This window comes from Hippocampus bargibanti, linkage group LG20, assembly GCF_051943395.1.
Source record: "Hippocampus bargibanti isolate YZ-2025 linkage group LG20, ASM5194339v1, whole genome shotgun sequence".
NCBI classification, from domain to species: domain Eukaryota; kingdom Metazoa; phylum Chordata; class Actinopteri; order Syngnathiformes; family Syngnathidae; genus Hippocampus; species Hippocampus bargibanti.
In genome coordinates, this window is record NC_142753.1 from 2,960,540 (window position 1) to 2,983,142 (window position 22,603).

Genomic DNA, 22,603 nt, shown 5'->3' on the forward strand with positions numbered 1-22,603 from the left:
ATAGTACCGCTTATTACGATACTATTTTCATTTCCCTTGCACATTTCTAGTCTTTTTATGTATAATTAGTACCGTTTAGTACGATACCCGGTTATCACGATAATCCGGTTATTACGGTGCTCTTTTCATCCCCCGCCGGCCATTTTTGTTGTTTCTATCGATATATCCGTCGCGCCATTGGTCAACTTGGTCACGTGTCTTGTTACGTGAGCCGCCATCGGTCGCGCCATTGGTCGACTTGGTCACATGAGCCGCCATCGGTCGTGCTATTGGTCGACTTGGCCGTGTGACTTTGTTACGTGACACGCCATCGGTCGCGCCATTGGTCAACTTAGTCACGTGTCTTGGTTACGTGTCACGCCATCAGTCGCGCCATTGGTCGACTTGGTCAGGTGACTTGGTTACGTGCCCAGCACCCGTGTAGCAGAGCCATTTTCATTTTCAGACTTGTGTAGTAGCAGACGAGATTGAAGTGTTTGTGTTAAAAGGTAAAAATGGGAAGCAGAAGAAGATTGATGACTTTTTTAAATTGTATACATAATACAGTAAGATGTAAGCGTTGCAGTTTCCCTGTTGTGTTATGTACATGCCCACTGTACTGTATATGAATGCAATCGTTTTTTTGCAACAATGTTTCTTGTTTTGTCTGCTGAAGCGCGATGATTTTGAAAATTATTAACATTCCATACTGTGTATTAAAGGACAGCCGATGTCACTTTTTATTCAAATTCAAATAAAAATGACATCACGCCAAGACGTCTTGCATTGCTTGTGAATCCAAACAATGGCTTCAGATTCGGATAATATGCTTTCTTGTTACACATCCAGTTATGAATATGTTTCAAATACACTGTAGTTCTGAAGATTAAAGCATACATGTTTACAATCATTAAAGAATTATATGTGCCATTTTGAGGCAACATTGGGGGAACATCTCTCACCCAAAAAAAAAGGGAGCTAATGGCCAGCTCCGTTTCTTATATGGCGCTTGGCTGCCCTCTTTTGGCGGCTTTTGTTTAATGCAGTTCGACGCAGGATCGGATATATCGATAGTCCCGGTTATATCGATATTTTTTCGGACTCCCTTGAATATCGATATAACGAGACTTTACTGTAAATAAGTATATAAATCAACAGGCAAATAAATACATAAATAAGTAAATAAATAGATGACTAAATAAATAAACACATGCAGGAATTAATAAATAGATACATACATGCATAAATAAATAATATAAACACGTGCCTAAATAAATAAACAAATAAATAACTTCAAAATAAGTATGTAAATCAACAAGTAAATAAATAAACAAATACATAAATGAGAAAATAAATAGATGACTGAATAAATAAACAAACACATGCATGCATTAATAAATAGATACATACGTGCAGTTAACAATACATCTGCTGATGCACAAACAAACTGATGCACAAACTTGGACACGTCATCAGTGTTGATTCCTAGAATCACTGGGTGTTTCGGGTCTTTCAACAGACACCCTCCTCCAGGCGACCCGACCGGGGTTTGCAAGGCCCCGGCCTGTGTCCAAGTGGCATGCTACTGCTCCACTGCCCCCACGGCTCTCCCCTCCTCAACCAGAGCCATCTGGTGGCTCTTTCTGCTGCCTCCACGTTGTTGCCTATGGTTTGTACCTGTTATGCCCAGTGTGCCATAGGCTTTGCTCAGGGAGTGGCTGGCAAATCCCCGACTGCCCACCTCCACCGGCATACACCTCGTCCTCCACCCGTTCCTCCGACATTCCTCCACCAGCTCCTGGTACTTCTCCCTCTTGCTTTCCTGAGCCTCCTCCATCCTCTCCTCCCAGGGAGCCGTCAGCTCCAGCAAGAAGAGTTGCTTTGTGGCCTCAGAGACCAAGATGATGTCAGGTCTCAACCTGGCCTGGTGCTGAGCTCGACCTTGCTCTCCATGCCACCTCCACCAGCGGAGTACCGTACAAGGTATATAAAAACTTCCCAAAGCTCTTACATCGGCTTTGGAGGGCCCTGAAGGTGATCTGGGGGAGAGGAAAGATCCACTAGTCATGGAGGTATGCGGAGGGAGTATACATACCCAAAGATGAGAGGTCTGAGAACATCGACCAGTTTCGTGTCATCTCCTGCTGAGTGTGGAGAGCAAGATCTTATTCAGCATTGTAGCCAGAAGACTCTCCAACTTCCTCTTGAGCAACAAGTACATCGACACGTCAGTGCAGAAGGGAGGAGTATCGGGCGTTCCTGGTTGCCTGGAGCACACAGGCGTGGTAACCCAGGCAAGAGAAAGTAGAGGTGACTTGGCAGTATTATGGCTGGACCTCACCAATGCCTATGGCTCCATACCCCACAAACTATCATGTACCCCAGAAGGTGAAAGACCTCATCCTGGATTATTACAGCAAGTTCAGCTTGAGAGTCTCCACTAACCAGCTGACATCTGACTGGCACCAGCTGGAAGTAGGCATAATCACTGGGTGCACCATCTCAGTCATCCTATTCGCACTGGCTATGGGCATGCTGGTCAAGGCGGCTGAACCAGAATGCAGGGGCCCTCTTAGCAAGTCTGGAGTAAGGCAACCTCCCATCAGAGCCTTTATGGACGACCTCACAGTGACAACAAAAGCTGTACCAGGAGCCAGGTGGATCCTCCAAGGGTATCATGTATCATGGCGTGGGCACGCATGAGCTTCAAACCTGCAAAGTCCAGGTCCTTGGTTCTAAAGAAGGGGAAATTCACAGACAAGTTCCGTTTCAGGCTGGGACAACACCAGATCCCCTCAGTGTCTGAGAAGCCAGTGAAGAGCCTTGGCAAGGTCGTAAAACTGCAGCCTGAATAACAGCAAGGCCATCAAAGCAACCAGCGCTGAACTGGAGGGCTGGTTAAAAACAGTAGACAAGTCTGGGCTCCCGGGAAGATTCAAGGCCTGGGTCTACCAGCTGCTAATCTACGAGGTCCCCATGACTGTGGTGGAAGGTTTTGAGCAAAGAGTGAGCAGCAATCTGCGCAGATGGCTGGGACTGCCTCGCAGCCTAAGTAGCATTGGGCTGTACGGGAAAACCAACAAGCTCAGGCTCCCCTTCAGCTCAGTCAGGGAGGAATTCATCGTAGCACGGTCATGGGAACATCTGTAGTACTCTGGATCCAGAGATGCCAAAGTGTCCGGGGCAGGGATCGTTGTGAGGACAGGGAGGATATGGAGGGCAGTCGAGGCAGTTGAGCGTGCAGAAACTCGACTGAGGCACAGGACCGTTGTTGGAGCAGTGGCGTAAGGTAGAGCTGACAAACACTTGCATGCATTAATAAATAGATACATACGTGCATAAATAAATAAACTAACACATGTGCTAAAATAAACTAATAAATAACCAACTACAAAAATAAGTATATAAATCAACACGCAAATAAATACATAAATACAGTAAAGTCTTGTTATATCGATATTCAAGGGAGTCCGAAAAAATATCGATATAACCGGGACTATCGATATATCCGACCCTGTTTGCATGTAATTTTCTCCGTGCGTGCATAGAAATAGTATCGATATAACCGGGACTATCGATATATCCGACATCGATATAACGAGACTTTACTGTAAGTAAATAAATAGATGACTAAATAAATAAACAAACATGTGCATGCATTAACAGATACATATGTGCATAAATAAATAAATAAATAAATAAATAAATAAATAAATAAATAAATAGATAGATAAACACATGTGCCAAAATAAAATAAATAAATAAACAATAAAGAACTACATAAATAAGTATATAAATCAGCAAGCAAATAATAAACAAATAAATAAATAAATAAATAAATAAATAAATAAATAAGCGTTTGGTGTGTTTTAATGAGGACCAAAAACTAATAATAGACTTTATAAAAAAAACACATGGAATGTAAAGAATGAGGAATTTGCACAAATTTGTAGACACAAAGAAACAAATTTTGAATGATCCTGTAACGAGATCGCGAAGCGTCACGCAATTTGTTTTCAATTAGTTTAAATTTGATTTGCGAAGTAGTTAAGGAAAAAGCAAATAAGATGAGTTTGGTGTTCACGCGAGGGAGCAGAGTTGCGCATGTACGCGCTGACCCGGTGCGCGGACTCCAGCTGCGTAAATTGATGCTAAGCGACGCCGACAGCTCGGTGCTCGTTGGAGAGCACTTGATATGCAAATGAGCGGTAAAGGCGACATGCAAATTAGATGTGATTTAATAAACGGCGTGTGAAAAAGCTTTGTGGTGAGGATCACACGTGAGCGTGGAAACGTACGAAGTGCGACGGACGTCCTACCCCGGGCGACTGGAGACTCGCTTAGGTGAGACTCGCTTACGTGGCCATGAGTAAACGCGGCATTGGTGGCAAGTTACCAAGAACAAACTGAGATAACATTGCCTTTTTTTTCCAGATAGAATGATACCTCGGCTAACGAACGGTTTTGCTCATGAATTTTTCGCTTTACGTACATTAAATTCGCGAGAATATAATCTTGGCATACAAACAAGTTTTCGGCGGACGAACCGAAACACACAGTCGAACAGCGCCACGGTGGCTGGCGGACTAGTTTGAGTGCAGACGTGGTTTGCTATCAAGTGGAGTACTTTTGCTATTATGGGACCGAAAAAGACTCCACCACAGGCTAGTGTTAAGCCAAAGAGCATACAAAAGAAAATTACGGTCGAGCAGAAAAAGGAGATCATCGAGAAACACGAACGATGTGTGCGTTTGTGTGACTTAGCGTCCCAGTACTAGTATGCTAAGTTGACCATTGCTACGTGTGGCTAACAGTGTTTCTGTGTTGTCTAAGCAACAGTTTGAGACAATAGAAGAGGTTGAAAAACTTCTGTAGATTTGGATTAACGAAAAGCAGCTGGCAGGAGTCCGTGTGAGTGAGGGTATTCACTCGGATATCATCAAGAGGCAACTACATCATCGACTATCACAAAGGTAAAAAATAAAACGACTTTATTATAAGTAGTTTATTTCTTTAATTACAATCCAATAGCACATTTATTATACATACAATAAGGTATATCTTTTTTTGTTTTAAGGCTTATTTAGTGGAAAACTATGTTTTATGGCGACCTGGGAAGAGATTAGTCTCATTTTAATGGTTTCTTATGAGAAACAAATGTTTTGCAGAGGAACTTTTCACCTTACACATACTTTCTGGGAACCAATTAAGTTCGTAAGCCGAGGTATCACTGTGCAAGCTTAATTCTAACACATGTCTTCAAACAATATATGATGGAAAGGCATATTTTTCCCCTGCAAAAAATGATGACACGACAGCAGAGGAGTCAAACTCATTTTTTTGCTGCGCACCACATTGTAGACACGGTTTCCTCTCAGGAGCCGTGATGAATTCTGGCAAACCATTTGAACGTTAAATCCCTCCACATATTACATATACAGCGCACAACAAATTAATGAATAACTAGTTTTCAAATCTGAAGTCAAGAATAAGGTTTTTGGTCTTTGTTGCCCTCAGTCAGGTAACATCTGGACAAAGGCAACCCGGTTATTTTTGCGGGTACTAGGCGTAATTCAACGAAAGGTTTGTCAAAGTAGTAATTTTGACAATGAAAAAGCAAAAAAATAAAATTAAATTAAAAATAAAGAAATAAAATAAACATATTTATTAATTAATTACCTCATTCACTGACAATGAGAAAAAACGTGTCCACACCAGTGCCAGGGTTTTTGTCATTTTCACTCAAATTGCAGGACCCACAGTATATTGAGTTTTAGAATTACATAAACATTCAATTCAGCGTAAGAAACCTTAAACTCTCTTCTTTCATCAAAAAAAGAGTTAATTTCTAAGTTATATGGGTCTGGAGTTATCTGAGTTTGAAATGGGGGCGGCTGAACAAAAAAACAAAACAATACATAGATATTGATTTATATAGCGCTTTAGCAAAAGATGAAACTGGAACAAAGCATTAAAAACGGAAAAAAGGGAAATGCTGCCCCCTCGTGGAAGGCAAAAATATTGCTAGAGGTCTGACCGGCGCTTTATCGGCAGTTCCCGCGAGAAAAACCAACTCAAACAAATTCATTAATGGCGCTCCACGTCATATTTGATTTAATGAAAGCAAATTGTGCTTAACATTTATTAGAAATAATAATAATAATAATAATAATAATAATAATAATAATAATAATAATAATAATAATAATAATAATAATTTCTAAGCGCCTTTTAAAACTCTCAAGGACACGTTACAGTCACAGGATTTTTTTGTGCGGGTGAGCAGCGGCAGCCATTCGTGCCAGTGTTCACCCTACCTGGAAGTAACCTTTGTGTAAATGTGAGAATTTTTAATACTTCTTTTAATATTCAGCAACTGTACCTTCATTCGCCCTCGCTGGTGTTCTTGATTTTCATTGTTTTTAACTATTGCAGAAAATAAGCTGCGTTTTGAGACTCCTTTGCATACGACAATTAGAAATTTTGGTTTGGACTTTAGCAAGCATCATGGCACTTGACACGCTTGATTTGCTTTCGCGGGCCGAATAGGACGATGTGGTGGGTCAGATTTGCCCCCCGGGCCTTTACTTTGACACTTGTGCACTACAGATTTTAGGACAAAAACCTGACATTTTACCAGGGGTGTTTAGACTTTTTAGATGCACTGTTGATGCCTTAGGCAGACTTGTAGTTACGAGTGCAGGCTGCCATCCATGGCAGCATCGTTACCCGCAGTAGCATTGCGGCAAATTCTATGCAAGAGTGTGCGCAGGCTTCTGTCTTTTTATAATTACAAAAGCGGGGCACTGGGAAATGAGTGTAAAACACTTTTTTTTGTCTGCTGTTTGCATCTTTCTCCGACCTGCAGTCACGTCGGTGTCCACTAGTGATGGGAATTCCGGCTCTTTTCAGAGAGCCGGTTCTTTTGGCTCAGCTCACTAAAAAGATCTGGCTCTTTCGCCTCCCAAATGGCTCCTCAATTTGTTTGTTTTTTCATCTCATCTCATCTCATCTCATTTTCCGTACCGCTTATTCCTCATTAGGGTCGCGGGGGTTGCTGGAGCCTATCTCAGCTGTCTTTGGGCACGAGGCGGGGGACATCCTGAATTGGTTGCCAGCCAATCGCAGGGCACACAAAGACGTACAACAGTCACTCTCACACTCACACCTAGGGACAATTTGAAGTGGTCAATTAGCCCGCCATGCATGTTTTTGGAGTGTGGGAGGAAACCGGAGGACCCGGAGAAAACCCACGCGGGTTCGGGGAGAACATGCAAACTCCACACAGGGAGGCCGGACCGGGACGCGAACCGGCGACCTCTGCACTGTGAAGCCGGTGTGTTTGTTTTTTGTTGCTTAAATTAATTAACTACCAAATATCATGTAAACTTATGTGAAAAACGAATTACTAATGTAAAAAATACATTATATCAAATATTTTTATTTATATGACTTGAGAGTTTTGAAAGGCGCTTATAAATGAAATTTATTATTATTATTATTATTATTATTATTATTATTATTATTATTATTATTCTATATTATATTATTATATATTTTTTATTATTATTATTGATTTATATGTGTAAAGAGAGCATCCATTAACTTTCACATTCCCTGTGGTTATTCAGGCCTGATGATCAGCTGTCACTAAGTTGCTTTTCATATTAAAAATGCTATCATACCAACTAGTAAAAATCATAATAGTTGAATAATAATAACAGCATAATGTGATAACATTTGTCCACCTGTCTACCTTACACCCCCCCCCCCCCCCTTCCCCTTTCTCCTCAACGCTGTGTGTGTCTGTAATTCTCCCCTCCTTCCTCTATCACGGATATTGACCAATCACGTGCGGCTTTAACCGAAGACTGGGGACGGGGAATAGCGGACAAAAAAGTCGGCTCCCATTTCCGGCTCCTTGTTCGTTCACTTCAGAGATCCGGCTCTAAAAACCAGCTCGTTTGCGAAGGGCACATCACTAGTGTCCACGGCGACTCGGTACCTGGAGCGGCGTGGTCGCGAGCAGCTCGCACAGCTGCAACAGGAGGCTCCCCGGGCTGCTCTCGTTCACCTTCAGGTAGATGACAGTAGCCGGCCCGGACGGCGTCATCACAATTTCCCCAACCAGCATGGACAGCGACGATGTTGATGCAAAGGAGGCTGCAAAGGGAGCCAACGCCGCCCCCACCGGCTCCGCCGCCACAGCCACCCCCGTGTCCGTCAGGCCCCTTTGGACGCCGCCCTGGCCGCTCCCGAGACCGGGCCCCGGCTCTGCAGCCCCCGCCGCTGCCGCCGCAGTCTGCGGGAGCAGGGAGGATCCAGAGTGCACCACGGCGATGTGGACGCCACCCGAGTCCCTCTCTCTCTCCCGGGGCCGCAGCAGCAGGGGGGGAGAGGCCCGTGCGGGCCCAGTGCAGGCCAGGACAGCCAGCAGCAGTGAAAGGCGAGAGGCCGGCCGCGGCGCCGCCATGGGGGACGGGCGGGGCTGTGGCAGGCGAGGCCGGTCGCCGTTGTTCGTTGGGGGTGGGGGATGGGGGATCTCGTCGCCGCTCACTGACTTCCACCCTGTGGGGAAAAAAAACGCACAACAGGTGACAAACACACAAGTTGTGTCTGAAACTCATGACAAAAAGTTAGCGGACACCAGGGCAGACAACTCTGAAAAGTTGCCTGCCCGGCCATAAAGTAGCCTGCCCCACTTTTCACAACTTGAAACACAATAAGACGACTAATCGCAAAATAAAAAACATTGTTGCGAAGTATAAAGGATCCAAAGCTGTAGCGTCCAAAGACGAAAAGAGATTGTCTCACATCTCCTGTCCTGCGTAAATCCGCTTCAGTTCCTATCTGCGACCGTTCCACATACGCATAAGCGCTCTGTGCTGACGGTCCTTTTTTCCTCATCGCGGGTTCCTCGAGTCATGCATACATGCAAAATTAGGCTGTCCAACAACACCGACCTTTCTGCTAAAAAAAAAAATCCGTGCTGTTAAAATGCTGCCCATTACAGGTGCAAAAAAAGCACAATGGCCCCAGAGCTGTCCAGCGATGACAGTCAAATGGCACTGACATTCTTCTCAAATCAAAAACCGTTCTGGCATATTCGCACTGGAGAAAAGGTGCAACCGCTCAGCACAGTCTCCTCCTTGATGAATGTTGTGGCCAAAAATGCTGAAAAAAACAATCCGTATCCATTCCACACAATGCGCATCAACTCAAAGTGACAAAGGAAAAAACAAAAACAACACGGCTGCTTACTCGGGCGCCATTTTGGACTTTTTTTCTATCAACCGGCGACCATTCCTTTGCTTATCTCAGCGACGGTGTGTCAGACAATGAGTCGACTGCTTTGGACAACCTGACAACTCATTAAAAAAAAACTTGACTTCCCTGTTGCATCCGTTGGCCTGGAGTGCAACATGGAGTACTGACGACCCCATTCGCCATTCCTCATACTGCGTGTGTGTGTGTGTGTGCGTGCGTGCGCGAGAGGAAAAAAAATCATACTACAAAAAGTAAAACCATATTTTAACCAAATTCACTACACGGGTGAGTACTTTGAATGTACCCATTCAGAAACTTCACTCTTGCTGTTATTTCCGTTTCAAGTCCACTTTTTATTTCTTTGTTTTTAAAGATGTTGAAGTGGGAAATGCAGTTAGAGGGACATTTAGTCTTCAAATGTAACACTAGTTCTTCTCTAAACTTATCAGCAACGGTGGTCCTCACTCCTTCGCTGGAGTTATCCGGACCTCACAAAACCTTTGAAACAGGAATGGGTGTGTGTGCGTGCGTGTGTGTGTGTGTGTGTGTGTGTGTGTGTGTGTGTGTGTGTGTGTGCGTGCGTGTGTGCGTGCGTGCGTGCATGCGCGTGTGTGTGCGTGCGTGCGTGTGTGTGTGTGTGTGTGTGTGTGTGTGTGTGTGTGTGTGTGTGTGTGTGTGTGTGTGTGTGTGTGTGTGTGTGTGTAGTGCTGTGCATAATCCATTCATTATCCATCCATCCATTTGGTCCATGTTTTGGAGCCCCATGCGTATTCATTAGGTCCAATTATGTTTTCTGTGCTACTTTCTTCTCTCTCTGGCAACTCTCCCGCCGTCATGATCACGCTTCATGCTGGGAAGTTAACGTGGGATTAGCGCTGCTGCGCACTGCAAGATTTTTATTTATTTATTTGTTTTTGTACCCTGAAAAGAAAATAGTTGAATTTGCCACAAAAACATTTTCGCATCGTACGCCGCACTCAGTTGGGTATGTACACTATCCGGTTACAATATGCATTTGTCAACCCCCCTTCCATTTATTTACTACACATGTTGTCACATATTATTTTTCTTCGTGCTAATGCAGCGTGGTCGCAACAGCACTATCGTCGTTTATCAAAATGACATTGTAACAAAACTAAATGGAATTTCAAAAATTCAATCAGTTCTGCCTATTTATTTTCAGGTGTATAAGACATAGCCAAAAGCCTTCATTTTCGCCAAACGACGACTCTGCGCCTTATACGTGAAGTAATATTGAGGCACAATAGGTCTCGCAACTACAGGCAACAACCAGCAACTCGATTTCCCCCTGTAGAAGTAATGTGCGGTGCATGCTGGGATATATAAAATGCTGTTTTACTTAAAGGACAACCGACGTCTCCGGACAAGTTGTGTCCATAATTTGTAAAATGTCTTCAAATGACTTCTACTGAGCGTATTTTACAAAGATTCCACTGCATATAGCTATATTTTACGTTTTAAGACTCGCGCTGAATATTCCGGAAGTCTTGTTTTTGAGTTGGTGAGGAGTCCGTACGTTACGTCACTGAAGGAACGCCCCTGACCGAAAAAAGGACGCATTCTAGCAGTCCTTCCATCACGTCAATGCTTTTTGCTCTACTTTGGTCTGAAAACGTCGTGTAGGACCACAAAGAGGCAAAAGAGGGCGACAAAGCTCCATATAAGGAATTAATCAGCCTGTGGAGACGGGCTGATTAATTCCTTACACTGCTTTGTCGCCATTTTTCTTCATGCTAATGCAACGTGGGGCAAACATTGCCAGAGGTCTGGCAAAGTTTGCCCCCCACCCCCTTCCCCTCGCATGAAAAAAACAAAACCCGAATACATTTGGGAATTGCACTCCACTTTTCAATTCCCAAATACATTTGGAAATGGTAGCAAATGAGTTGAAGAAGGAAGATTGTTAATCTCTAAAAATGATATTTATTATTGTGTTGTGATAAACTGATAAAACCCTAGAATCTTTTTGAGCTCATACAAATGTAGAATATACCACACATTATACTATTCTGCAATTTCTAATTTCGTGTTTGACACCAAAAAAGGAAAATTATGGTGAAATTTGACTGTTTTGTTGACATTCCCTTTAGCGCACTAGCGGCTAATGGGTAAATAATGTATCCCAGCCTCTACATGCCCATCTTATACATTATGCCTTATATAGGTAACATCCGACTTATGATCGCAAAATGTTGAATAGAGACTTGGAGGCTAAATGACTCGCAAACGCCCCCTCTTAAAATAAGGTCTGGAGGTCATGGTCCTAAGTACGGGTGGTTGTAAGTGGAGTCGATCGTAAATCAGATGTTACCTGTATATGGAAAACTTTTTGAAACATGTTATTTATGGCCTAGTGCAGCCATGGGCAAACTACGGCCCGCGGGCCACATACTTAGGCTTTTTAATCCGGCCCGCCGAACTTGCCCAAATTATAGTACAAACAGTGTCTAAAACTCATGACAAAAAGTTAGCGAACAACAGATAACTGAAAAGTTGCCTGTCCCATTTCTCACAAATTGAAGCACAATGAGACAACTAATCACATTAAAAAACACTGTAACAAAGTAAGTTTTTTTTTTAATCAAGAATGCACCTACTACAAATGCTACCTTGCTTAATTTACGGTAAATGTGCATGGCTGTAGATTTTGCTGCAGTAGTCGATTGTCATTGCGCTGTACAATGCAACGTTTGCATTGCTTCCTACGAGCCACTAAGCCCCTTTCATAAGTCTCACGTACAGTCACGGTTTAATGTAAATTTACGTTTTTTTAGCGTCACATATGTTGTTAGCTTCTTTTGAATCTTTCTTCTGGTCTGAGGTTCTGTGCATCTATTTTGGAAAATGACATGCAATTGCACGACTTTATAACGCTTGCGAAAGTCCGGAAGAAAGAAGCAGGCTTCTGATTGGCTGCCGTGCCGAGTATGCAAATTTCAACTGCAGGTAGTCTATGTTTGTGTGATTGGCGACGGTACACGTGTATTGTTTGCGCGTGAAGGCGAGGGCGTCAGTGAGGAGTTTGTTGAGCGCGCGGTCACGACAAACCATCTATGATTTGGCGGAATTTAACACAAGTAGGTATTATTGAGCTTGAATATTTCGTTGTGTAATAATATGTTTTGAATGTTGAAAGTGATTCCATTTTTCAATAAATGTTGATTTCTTTAACTTTGCCCCTTCGATGAAAACTTATTAAAAACAGACGCAATCTTGATAAATCACAGTGCATGTTATTTCAGTCTATTTCCATTTCCTCCTCCAAGTATCTGCCAAATAGTATGTAAACGCCATATTCCTTGAGACAAATGTATTAACTGATCAGGGATATTTTTCACATTTGAAAGACAGTTAATAAATTGGGTTGTAGTGTTCTTACTGTGCTATGAGGTTTGTACATACTACATTTAAAGGACAACCGGCACCATTTTTTGTTTTTGTTTCCCACTGACATCAGAAAAACGTTTTATAGCATCTAAAATACCCAAATCAGGCAGGCTGATATTTTTAGTTAAATGAAAAACACCAATAAAAATGACTTCAAAATGAATCCGGAAATGGTCAGTTTCAGAAGGTCCCACCCCTCTGTTCGTGACGTCACGCCAACACGTCATGCCTTGCTCGAGAATCAAAACAATGGCTTCAGATTCGGAGAAGATGTTTTCTTGTTCCTCATCCAGTTATGAATATGATTCAAATAGTTCTGAAGAGGAAAGCATAAATGTTTGCAATTGATTCAAGGAGTCCTCCCATATCAATTCGAGCCGTCAATGACAGCAATGTAGCACCCAGAAAAAGCAGAAGATTGCGCCCAAGCTCCGTTGGAAATGGGCTGATTTGTCAGCTGGGAATTTGTGTCAGCGAATATCAAATAGTTGTCTTGGTGCAACACACAACGATTCACCATGCCGTTATTTATGTGTTTTCCTTTCGCCATCAACACTCACTTCAAATGACTTCTACTGAGCGTATTTTACAAAGATTCCACCGCATATAGCTATATTTTACGTCTTAAGACTTGCGCTGAACATTCAGGAAGTCTTGTTTTTCAATTGGTGACGATACCTATCGTGACATCACGTCAGGAACGCCCCTGACCAAGAAAGCGACACACAATGCATGTTGGGTACTTTGTTTGGTCTGAAAACTTCGTGTTGATCCGTGTTGAAGGTGAAATTAGAAGGAAACACATAAATAACGCGATGGTGAATAGTTGTGTGGATGCTACAGATTCGTGTTTTCTTTCAACATTTAGCTTGTAGTAGACGTACAAATTGCACCATGGCGTCCCTGATCCACTGCTGACATGGATGTGTTGATCTTTCAACTCTTTCAACTAGAACAGCTTCATGTCATCACAAAGAGGGTACAGCAAGTCCTGAAGAATGAATGACTCTGTGTTTTTGTGTTTGTCATATTTGTTATTTTTATTTATTTTTTCCCAAGATGGCGGCGCGTGAACACGCAGCGGCTCCCCTCTCCCGGCAAATTGGTGTTTTCATGTTTATTATGTTTGTTAAAGTAATCATAAGATGCTTTGCATGCTGGGTCCGAGAGGACAGTAATTTCATCTGTGCTGTATGTCATACATATTAGCATATTTGACAATAAAGCTGACTTTGATTGTTGCACCAAGACTACTACTGCTGACACAAATTCCCAGCAGACAAACAGCCCATTTCCATCGGAGGTTGGGCGCCATCTTGTGCATTTTCTGGGATGCTACATTGGAGTCCTGATGGCTCGAATTGATACGGGAGGACTTGTTTAATCGATTGCAAACATTTATGCTTTCCTCTTCAGAACTATTTCAATCATATTCATAACTGGATGAGTAGCAAGAAAGCATGTTCTCCGAATCTGAAGCCATTGTTTTGATTCGAGAGCAAGGCAGGATGTCCTGGCGTGATGTCACGAACAAGGGGGCGGGACCTTCTGAAACTGCATCTCCGAGGTCATTTTGAAGTAGTTTTGGGACACTAACTCATTTTTATTGGTGTTTTGCATTTGACTAAATATCAGCCTGCGTGTTTTGGGTATTACAGATGCTATAAAACGTTTTTCTGACGACAGTTAGGAAACAAAAAAAGGGTGTCGGTTGTCCTTTAAAGGGTTAGACTGCGACGTGGATGCTAGCCTATCACTGGTGTTCTAAAGTATGTTTTCATGTAGCTAAATAGATTTGAGTTTTTATTTAACTGGGCTCACATTTATGCTCGCCTTCTATCATTTGGCAACTGCTTTTCAAGGATAATAAAATCACCTGCTTCGATTTCAGACTCCATGTGTTCACGTCATATAAAGTCAGATGGAACACAAGCGGGCATGACAACCAGGAAAATGAATTTTGATTGCGTGTCACATCCACAAAATTGGATTCATATCGTATGTCGCCGTATGGACGTTTAAGGCGGCACCGGCTCGTAGTGGCGTAATACAAAATGGGCAAGGGTAGGCATTTACAAAAGACATCAAATGTTCATTCCGGGGGCCATGAGCAGCTGTAATGCAGCAGCCACATCGCAGCATTGTGGGTAATGATTTTTCCTGGCCGCAGTAAAGCGTTCATTAGCGGCGCGCCGCTAAATCTCCCACGCCAAAGACACTGTACGATACCGAGGAAAAAACATTGAAGCGATCTCTGGCTCGCCTTTAAATGTCATTAAATGGCGAAACGGCATATCGTCCATCTTCGGCGCGTAGCTCCGCCTCCTTCCCACCCCCTCTTTACTCTTTCCTCTTACACTGCGGCCCATCACAATTTGTTATGGGGCGAGCTGATTCACAGCTCGATCCCACATTGGCGGGCCCGATGAAGGTGAGCCCATAAATCTACGACGTCCTGACTCATGCGTGAACACGCAGATGCCATGTGCGGATGGGATAGGGGGGGGGGGTGACACTGCCTCAGCTGCATCAGCAAATAAAAAAAGGTAAAATCGGCAAACACGCACTGGCAAAGTGACGTCCGCCCACTCGCCATACGTTAGAAAGCAGCTGCGAGTGTCGCATCGTCATTACAAGCCTGCCGAGAGCCCATCACAGGCGCAAAGAAGAGAAGGAAGAATTCATCGACATCCCCGTAATCTCCATTTTACAGCTTCGATATTAGCAGACGTGAAATACTCTAGCGAGTGACAGATCAGCGTGGAATAAAAGCCAAAGTAGAATTCGGTCACGTGTAATAATAATAATAATAATAATAATAATAATAATAATAATAATAATAATAATAATACATTTAATTTATAAGCGATTTAGACTGATGTTTACAGGCTGGCGAGACCAGCAGCAGGTTCGGGTAGAGATGGCAATGTATTAACAGGTGCCAGTAGTGTGTTGGCAAGATGGAAAGAGTACTTTGAAGAATTGATGAATGAGGAAAATGAGAAGGAACAAAGAGTAGAAGACGTGACTGTTGTGGACCAAGACGTAGCAAACATTAGCAAGTATGAAGTGAGGAGGGCGCTGAAGAGGATGAAGAGGGGAAAGGCACTCGGGCCTGATGATTTACCAATCGAGGTATGGAAGTGTCTTGAAGAGGTGGCGGTGGTGTTCCTGACTGGGTTATTCAACAAGATCTTAGATGGTGAACAGATGCCTGAATGGAGACAAAGTGTACTCGTGCCCATTTTTAAGAACAAAGGAGATGTGCAGAGTTGTACTAACTACAGGGGAATAAAGTTGATGAGCCATACAATGAAACTGGGAAAGAGTAGTAGTAAGCTAGACTAAGAGCAGAAATGAACATTTGTGAGCAGCAGTATGGCTTCATGCCAAAAAAGAGTACGACAGATGCAGCGTTTGCTTTAAGAATGCTGATAGAGAAGTACAGAGAATCTCAGAAGGAATTGCATTGTGTCTTTGTAGATCTGGAGAAAGCGTATGACAGGGTGCCCAGAGAAGAGCTGTAGCATTGCATGAGGAAGTCTGGAGTGACGGAAAAGTATGTCAGAGTGGTGCAAGACATGTATCATGACTGTAAGACAGTTGTGAGGTGTGCTGTCGGTGTGACTGTGGAATTCAAGGTGGAGGTGGGACTCCACCAGGTGTCAGCTCTGAGCCCCTTCTTGTTTGCTATGGTGATGGGCAGGCTGACAGACGATATTAGACAAGAATCTCCTTGGACTATGATGTTTGCAGATGACATTATGATCTGTAGCGAGAACAGGGAACAGGTGGCGGAGAAACTAGAGCTGTGGAGATATGCCCTGGAAAGGAGAGGAATGAAGATCAGTCGCAGCAAGACGGACTATATGTGTGTGAATGAGAGGGATCCAAGTGCAAGAGTGATGCTACAGGGAGAAGAGATAATGAAGGTAGACAATTTTAAGAACTTGGGCTCAACTGTCCAGAGCAAGGGAGAGTGTGGAAAAGAGGTGAAGAAGCGTGTCCAGGCAAGCTGGAGTGGCTGGAGAAAAATGTCAGGTGTGATGTGTGATAGAAGGGTTTCAGCTAAGATGAAATGAAACAGTATAAAACAGTTTTGAGACCAGCCATGATGTTTGGACTGGAGACAGTGCCACTGAAGAAAAGACAGGAAGCAGACCTGGAGGTAGCAGAGCTGAAGATGTTGAGGTTTTCTTTGGGAGTGACCAGGTTGGATAGAATCAGGAATGAGTACATTGGGAGGGACAACTCATATTAGAGACTTTGCAGAGAAAGTCAGAGAGGCCAGACTGAGATGGTTTGGACATGTCCAGAGGAGAGAGAGTGACTATATCGGGAGAAGGATGCTGAGCCTTGAACTGCCAGGCAGGAGACCGAAAAGGGACAAAGCGGACATGAAGGTAGCTGGTGTGAGAGAAGAGGATGCACAAAACCGGGATAAATGGAGGACATTAATTCGCTGTGGCGACCGCTGAGGGGAAAAGCCGAAAGGAAAAGAAGAAGACATTTAATTTATAAGCGCCTTTCAAAACTCTCAAGGTCATTTTACAGTCGCAGGATCAGTTTTTCTGTAGGTGAGCAGTGGCAGCCACACGCGCCAGCGTTCACTCAACCCGGAGTAACTCAAATAGATAGAAAGCTAGCTAGCTAGCTAATAGATAGCCAGCCACATAGCCAGCCAGATAATAGATAGCTAGTGTAGCATATGTCACACTGCTATAGAATGTTGCGACAGGTCGAAAAGCAGCAGTGACGTCACGACCGCAGAGAGGCAGCCATATAGCCAGCTAGATAGCTAATAGATAGAAAATAGTTAGCTAGATAGCCAGCGAGATAGCCAGGCACCTGTAGATAGCCAGCTAGCTAGATAGATAGCCAGCCAGATAGCTATCCAACTAATGGATAGCTAGCTAGACAGCCAGAAAGGTAATAGATAGAAAATAGTTAGCTAAATAGCCAGCGAGATGTGTAGCCGTCAATGGCAAAAATATGGATTCAGGATGTATCGGTGAGTTGAAGCAGTTTGACCTTATTTCATATTTACGCTGTCAACGTTGTTCGACAACATCCAATTGAACGTTTCTATTCCGCGTTCGTATTAACTCTCACTTTGGATGAATAGTCAGGTCACTTTGGACGATTCCGCAGTTGACGCGCAGCTTTTTTTCACCGCGTGGGATCAAGTTTGGTGATTTTTGCAACATCGTTTGATGAAATAAGAGAGTCCACCAAGGCCTCTGACGCTGCATTGAATGTTTATGTAGTCCTAAAAGTCAATATTTTGTGGGTCCTGCAATTTGAGTGAAAATGACAACTGGAGTGGACACATTTTTGCACATCGTCTGGCAGTGAATTAATTAAGAAAATGGAACACTTTTCGTTGCACCTTGTAGTGCAGAAAATACGGTACCGTTGTTTACGCGATATCGCCGGTGCCCTCTTGGCCACTAGTTTCTATGGCGCTGCAATTTATCCACCCGTCCATCCTTTACCCGAGCCGCTTCATCAGCTCGTGATAGGTGACAACAAAATGGAAAAGTGTTGCTCCCAATATATGCATTTTCTTTGTTCCCCGATCAGCCAATCAGCTTTCTTGTTTTGTGAAGTTCGTGTTCTGCGCTGTCGGAAGCGTGGTGTTGCCTCACCAGGGAAGAATATACAGTGATACCTCAGCTTACGAACGCTTTAGTTCACAAACTTTTTGCCTCACGAACATTAAATTCGCAAGCATATAGTCTTGGCTGACGAACTAGTTTTTGGTAGACGAACCAAACCACATTGCTTCCAGAAGTCCCAACAGTCTCCCAAAAGGTCCACTCGCCAGGGAACGGTCGGTGGAGAGGGCAACCGCTGCCTCTCCAGCATACGACGGGCGGCGGCCTGATGGGAACGGGACTCGGCCTGGGGTGGACGAAGACGCGGCACGGATCGCCGTGGGCGTGAGCGTGATCCCTCTCGCACGTTCACGCGACGGCGCATGGCTCTGCGTGGACGTCGACTGCCAGGCGCAGAATGGCACCCCGTACGGCCGTATGGGACCAGGTCTCGGCCGGACGCCGACGTGGGCGTGAACTGCCCGGCTCCGGGGTAACGAGACGGGTCCAGAGCCGCTCCGGGATCCAGCGGTGAGTGGGGTCTCGGACTGACGTTGACGCGGACGTTGCACGGCTCGTCGTGGATGAGAATCAATTCGTCATGCACGACGACAGCGTGGCTGGACGTGGGCGTGCAATGCCAGTCACCCAGTTTCACCCTGGACGGCCACCTGGAAGGAGGTCTCGGCCGGACGTTTACGTGGACGTTGCGGCTCGTCGAGTGACGCGATTCAAACGCGACGAGGCTTTCGCTAACGTGGACGTAGCATTGCCAGGCACAGGGTGGAAATGAGACGGGTCCGATGTACCTGCGGGATCCGATGGTTGGCCGATTCATTCTGTCACGGTTTGCGAGGTGGTGATGGCGGGTTCGGATCCCAAAAAGCAGGCAGGAGGGAGCAGGAGGTTGTTTGACAAATTGTATTAAAATAAAGGTCAGCAGTAACAAAATGTAAAACATCAAAATGATCTGAATGGAAAAAATACAAAGTAGCAAAAGAAAACCAAGTGTAAAAGTCCGCCAAGGTTAAACAAACACGTACACAATGCATGCTGCAACCAAGCAGCAAACAAACAATGAATCGGCACCGGATGATCGTGCCAGGTGTCTTTTTAAGTGTCATTGATTATAACGACCAGCACCTGCGAGGCTGCCGGCAGGGCTGACGTCGCTACCCGCTGGTCGCCAATTTGATCGGGACGACCAGCACCTGTGCAGGTGCAGGCGGGGCCGACAGCGCCCCCCGTTGGTCGCCAACCAGATCATGACAGTACCCCCCCTTCAAGGGGCTGCTTCCAGAAGTCCCAACAGTCTCCCAAAAGGTCCACTCGCCAGGGAACGGTCGGTGGAGAGGGCAACCGCTGCCTCTCCAGCATACGACGGGCGGCGGCCTGATGGGAACGGGACTCGGCCTGGGGTGGACGAAGACGCGGCACGGATCGCCGTGGGCGTGAGCGCGATCCCTCTCGCACGTTCACGCGACGGCGCATGGCTCTGCGTGGACGTCGACTGCCAGGCGCAGAATGGCACCCCGTACGGCCGTATGGGACCAGGTCTCGGCCGGACGCCGACGTGGGCGTGAACTGCCCGGCTCCGGGGTAACGAGACGGGTCCAGAGCCGCTCCGGGATCCAGCGGTGAGTGGGGTCTCGGACTGACGTTGACGCGGACGTTGCACGGCTCGTCGTGGATGAGAATCAATTCGTCATGCACGACGACAGCGTGGCTGGACGTGGGCGTGCAATACCAGTCACCCAGTTTCACCCTGGACGGCCACCTGGAAGGAGGTCTCGGCCGGACGTTTACGTGGACGTTGCGGCTCGTCGAGTGACGCGATTCAAACGCGACGAGGCTTTCGCTAACGTGGACGTAGCATTGCCAGGCACAGGGTGGAAATGAGACGGGTCCGATGTACCTGCGGGATCCGATGGTTGGCCGATTCATTCTGTCACGGTTTTGCGAGGTGGTGATGGCGGGTTCGGATCCCAAAAAGCAGGCAGGAGGGAGCAGGAGGTTGTTTGACAAATTGTATTAAAATAAAGGTCAGCAGTAACAAAATGTAAAACATCAAAATGATCTGAATGGAAAAAATACAAAGTAGCAAAAGAAAACCAAGTGTAAAAGTCCGCCAAGGTTAAACAAACACGTACACAATGCATGCTGCAACCAAGCAGCAAACAAACAACACATAGCGCCACAGTGGCTGGCAAACTAGTTTTGGTCACCCCCTTTCTTTGAGTGCAGATCTGGTTTGTTATTAATTGGAGTACTGTATTAAGGGACTGAAAAAGACCCCACCACAGGCTAGTGTTAAGCCGAAGAGGACACACACAAAAAATACTGTCAAGCAGAAGGAGATCATCGAAAAACACGAACGAGGTGTGCGTTTGTGAGACATAGCGTCCCAGTACCAGTATGCTAAGTCGACCATTGCTATTGCTGTGGCTAAGGATCTTTCTGTGTTGTCGAAGCAATGGTCTCAGGCAATAGAAGAGGTAGAAAAACTTCTGTGGATTTGGATTAACGAAAGCAGCTAAGAGGGGACAGTGAGTGAGGGTATTATCGTCGAGAAAGCACGGCAACTTCACTCGGATATCATCAAGAGGCAACTACATCAACGACCATCACAAAGGTAAATAAAACGACTTTATTATACTGCAGTTTATTTCTTTAATTACAATATAATATCACAATTAGTATACATAAAATAATGTATAGTTTGTGTAGCTTTAAGGCTTATTTAGTACAAAACTATGTTTTATGGGGACCTGGGAACGAATTATTCTCATATTAATGGTTACCTATGGGAAATTAACGTTTAGAACACACACTTTTCGCCTTACACACACTTTCTGGGAACCAATTAAGTTCGTGAACTGAGATATCACTGTACTTCCAACATATGAAAAAAACTTCATTGAAGGCATGCCTCATAATCCAGTAGTAAGAATCTGTTAACTTCAAAGCAAAAAAAATACAATAATAAAAGGAGTGAAATTATTTTTTGGGGTCGAATATGCCCCACTGGCATCGACGAACGAGGGCGGGCCACTCTGTTGGAGAAAATTCCAGATGAGAATACGCTTGGCCTGTAGGGGGGAATTAAACCCAGATGGAAAGAATTAAATAAAAGAAAATAAAAAAGAGGCAATGGTTAGGAGAAAAAAAGCTAGTGTAAATCTCTTTGACTTTTATCATCTTCAATCACTTGAGCTTCTTAAATATTCAAAACGCACACTTGCCACGGAGGGCGGGTGGCTGGGAAGACGAGGCACTTCGGATTTATTGGCCGGGTACCTGCTGCAAAGTATCAATTTGTTCTGATTTGCATTTAATAATAATAATAATAATAATAATAATAATAATAATAATAAGAAGAAGAAGAAGAAGAAGAAGAAGAAGAAGAAGAAGAAGAAGAAGAAGAAGAAGAAGAATACATTTCATTTCTAAGCGCAATTCCAAAACTCACTTTACAGTCACAGGATATTTTTTTTGTGGGCCAGCGTTCACTCACCCCGGAAGTAACTCAAATAGATAGAAAGCTAGGTAGCTAGCTAACAGAGAGCTAATAGATAGCAAATAGATAGCCAGTCATCTAGATAGCTAATAGATCGCCAGTTAGCTAACTAGCAAGATAGCCATATAACTAATAAATACCCAGCTACATAACTAGCTAGCTAGCCAGATAACTAATAGATAGCAAATATATAAAAATTGGTTAGCAAATAGATAACCAGTTCGGTAGCTAGCTAATGTATAGCTAGCTAGGTAGCTATCTAGAGCACAAATGAAATAGCTAATAGCTAGCGAATAGATAGCTAATAGCTAGTGAATAGATAGCTAATACCCAGCGAATAGATAGCTAATAGCCAGCGATTATATAGCTAATACCGAGTGAATAGATAGCTAATAGCTAGCTAGCTATATAGCTTATATATACCGTAGCTAGCTAAATAGCTAGATAGCCAGAATCTGTTTTTGTCGAGCATTGTGGCTTTTTTTGTCATGATTGATGATGTTGTCCTTGGTGCTATTGGTACTGCTGTCGATATTGTTTGTCACTTTACAGTCACAGGATATATATATATATATATATATATATATATATATATATATATATATATATATATATATATATATATATATATATATATATATATATATATATATATATATATATATATATATATATATTTCTGCGGGTGAGCAGGGGCAGACACACGCGCCAGCGTTCACTCAACCTGGAAGTAACTAAAATAGATAGAAAGCTAGCTAGCCAATTGTTAATTAATAGATAGCGTATAACTAGCTATGGTTCGTCGATAGCTACCTAGATAGCCAGCCAGCCAGAT

General features: G+C 44.0%; 1 protein-coding gene across 2 annotated transcripts in view; it reads right to left on the bottom strand.

Moving 5' to 3' along the window:
• The window catches only part of grin2da (glutamate receptor, ionotropic, N-methyl D-aspartate 2D, a), a 124,503-nt gene that overhangs the window by 70,839 nt on the left and 31,061 nt on the right, over positions 1 to 22,603 (bottom strand). For both annotated transcript variants that reach the window (XR_016118582.1, XM_089022994.1), the window contains exon 2: positions 7,985 to 8,547. Coding sequence is in view for 1 of the 2 variants with exons in the window: in XM_089022994.1 (XP_088879120.1) it covers positions 7,985 to 8,452 (468 nt within the window). In the remaining variant the exon portion in view is untranslated. The remainder of the gene's footprint in view (positions 1 to 7,984; positions 8,548 to 22,603) is intronic.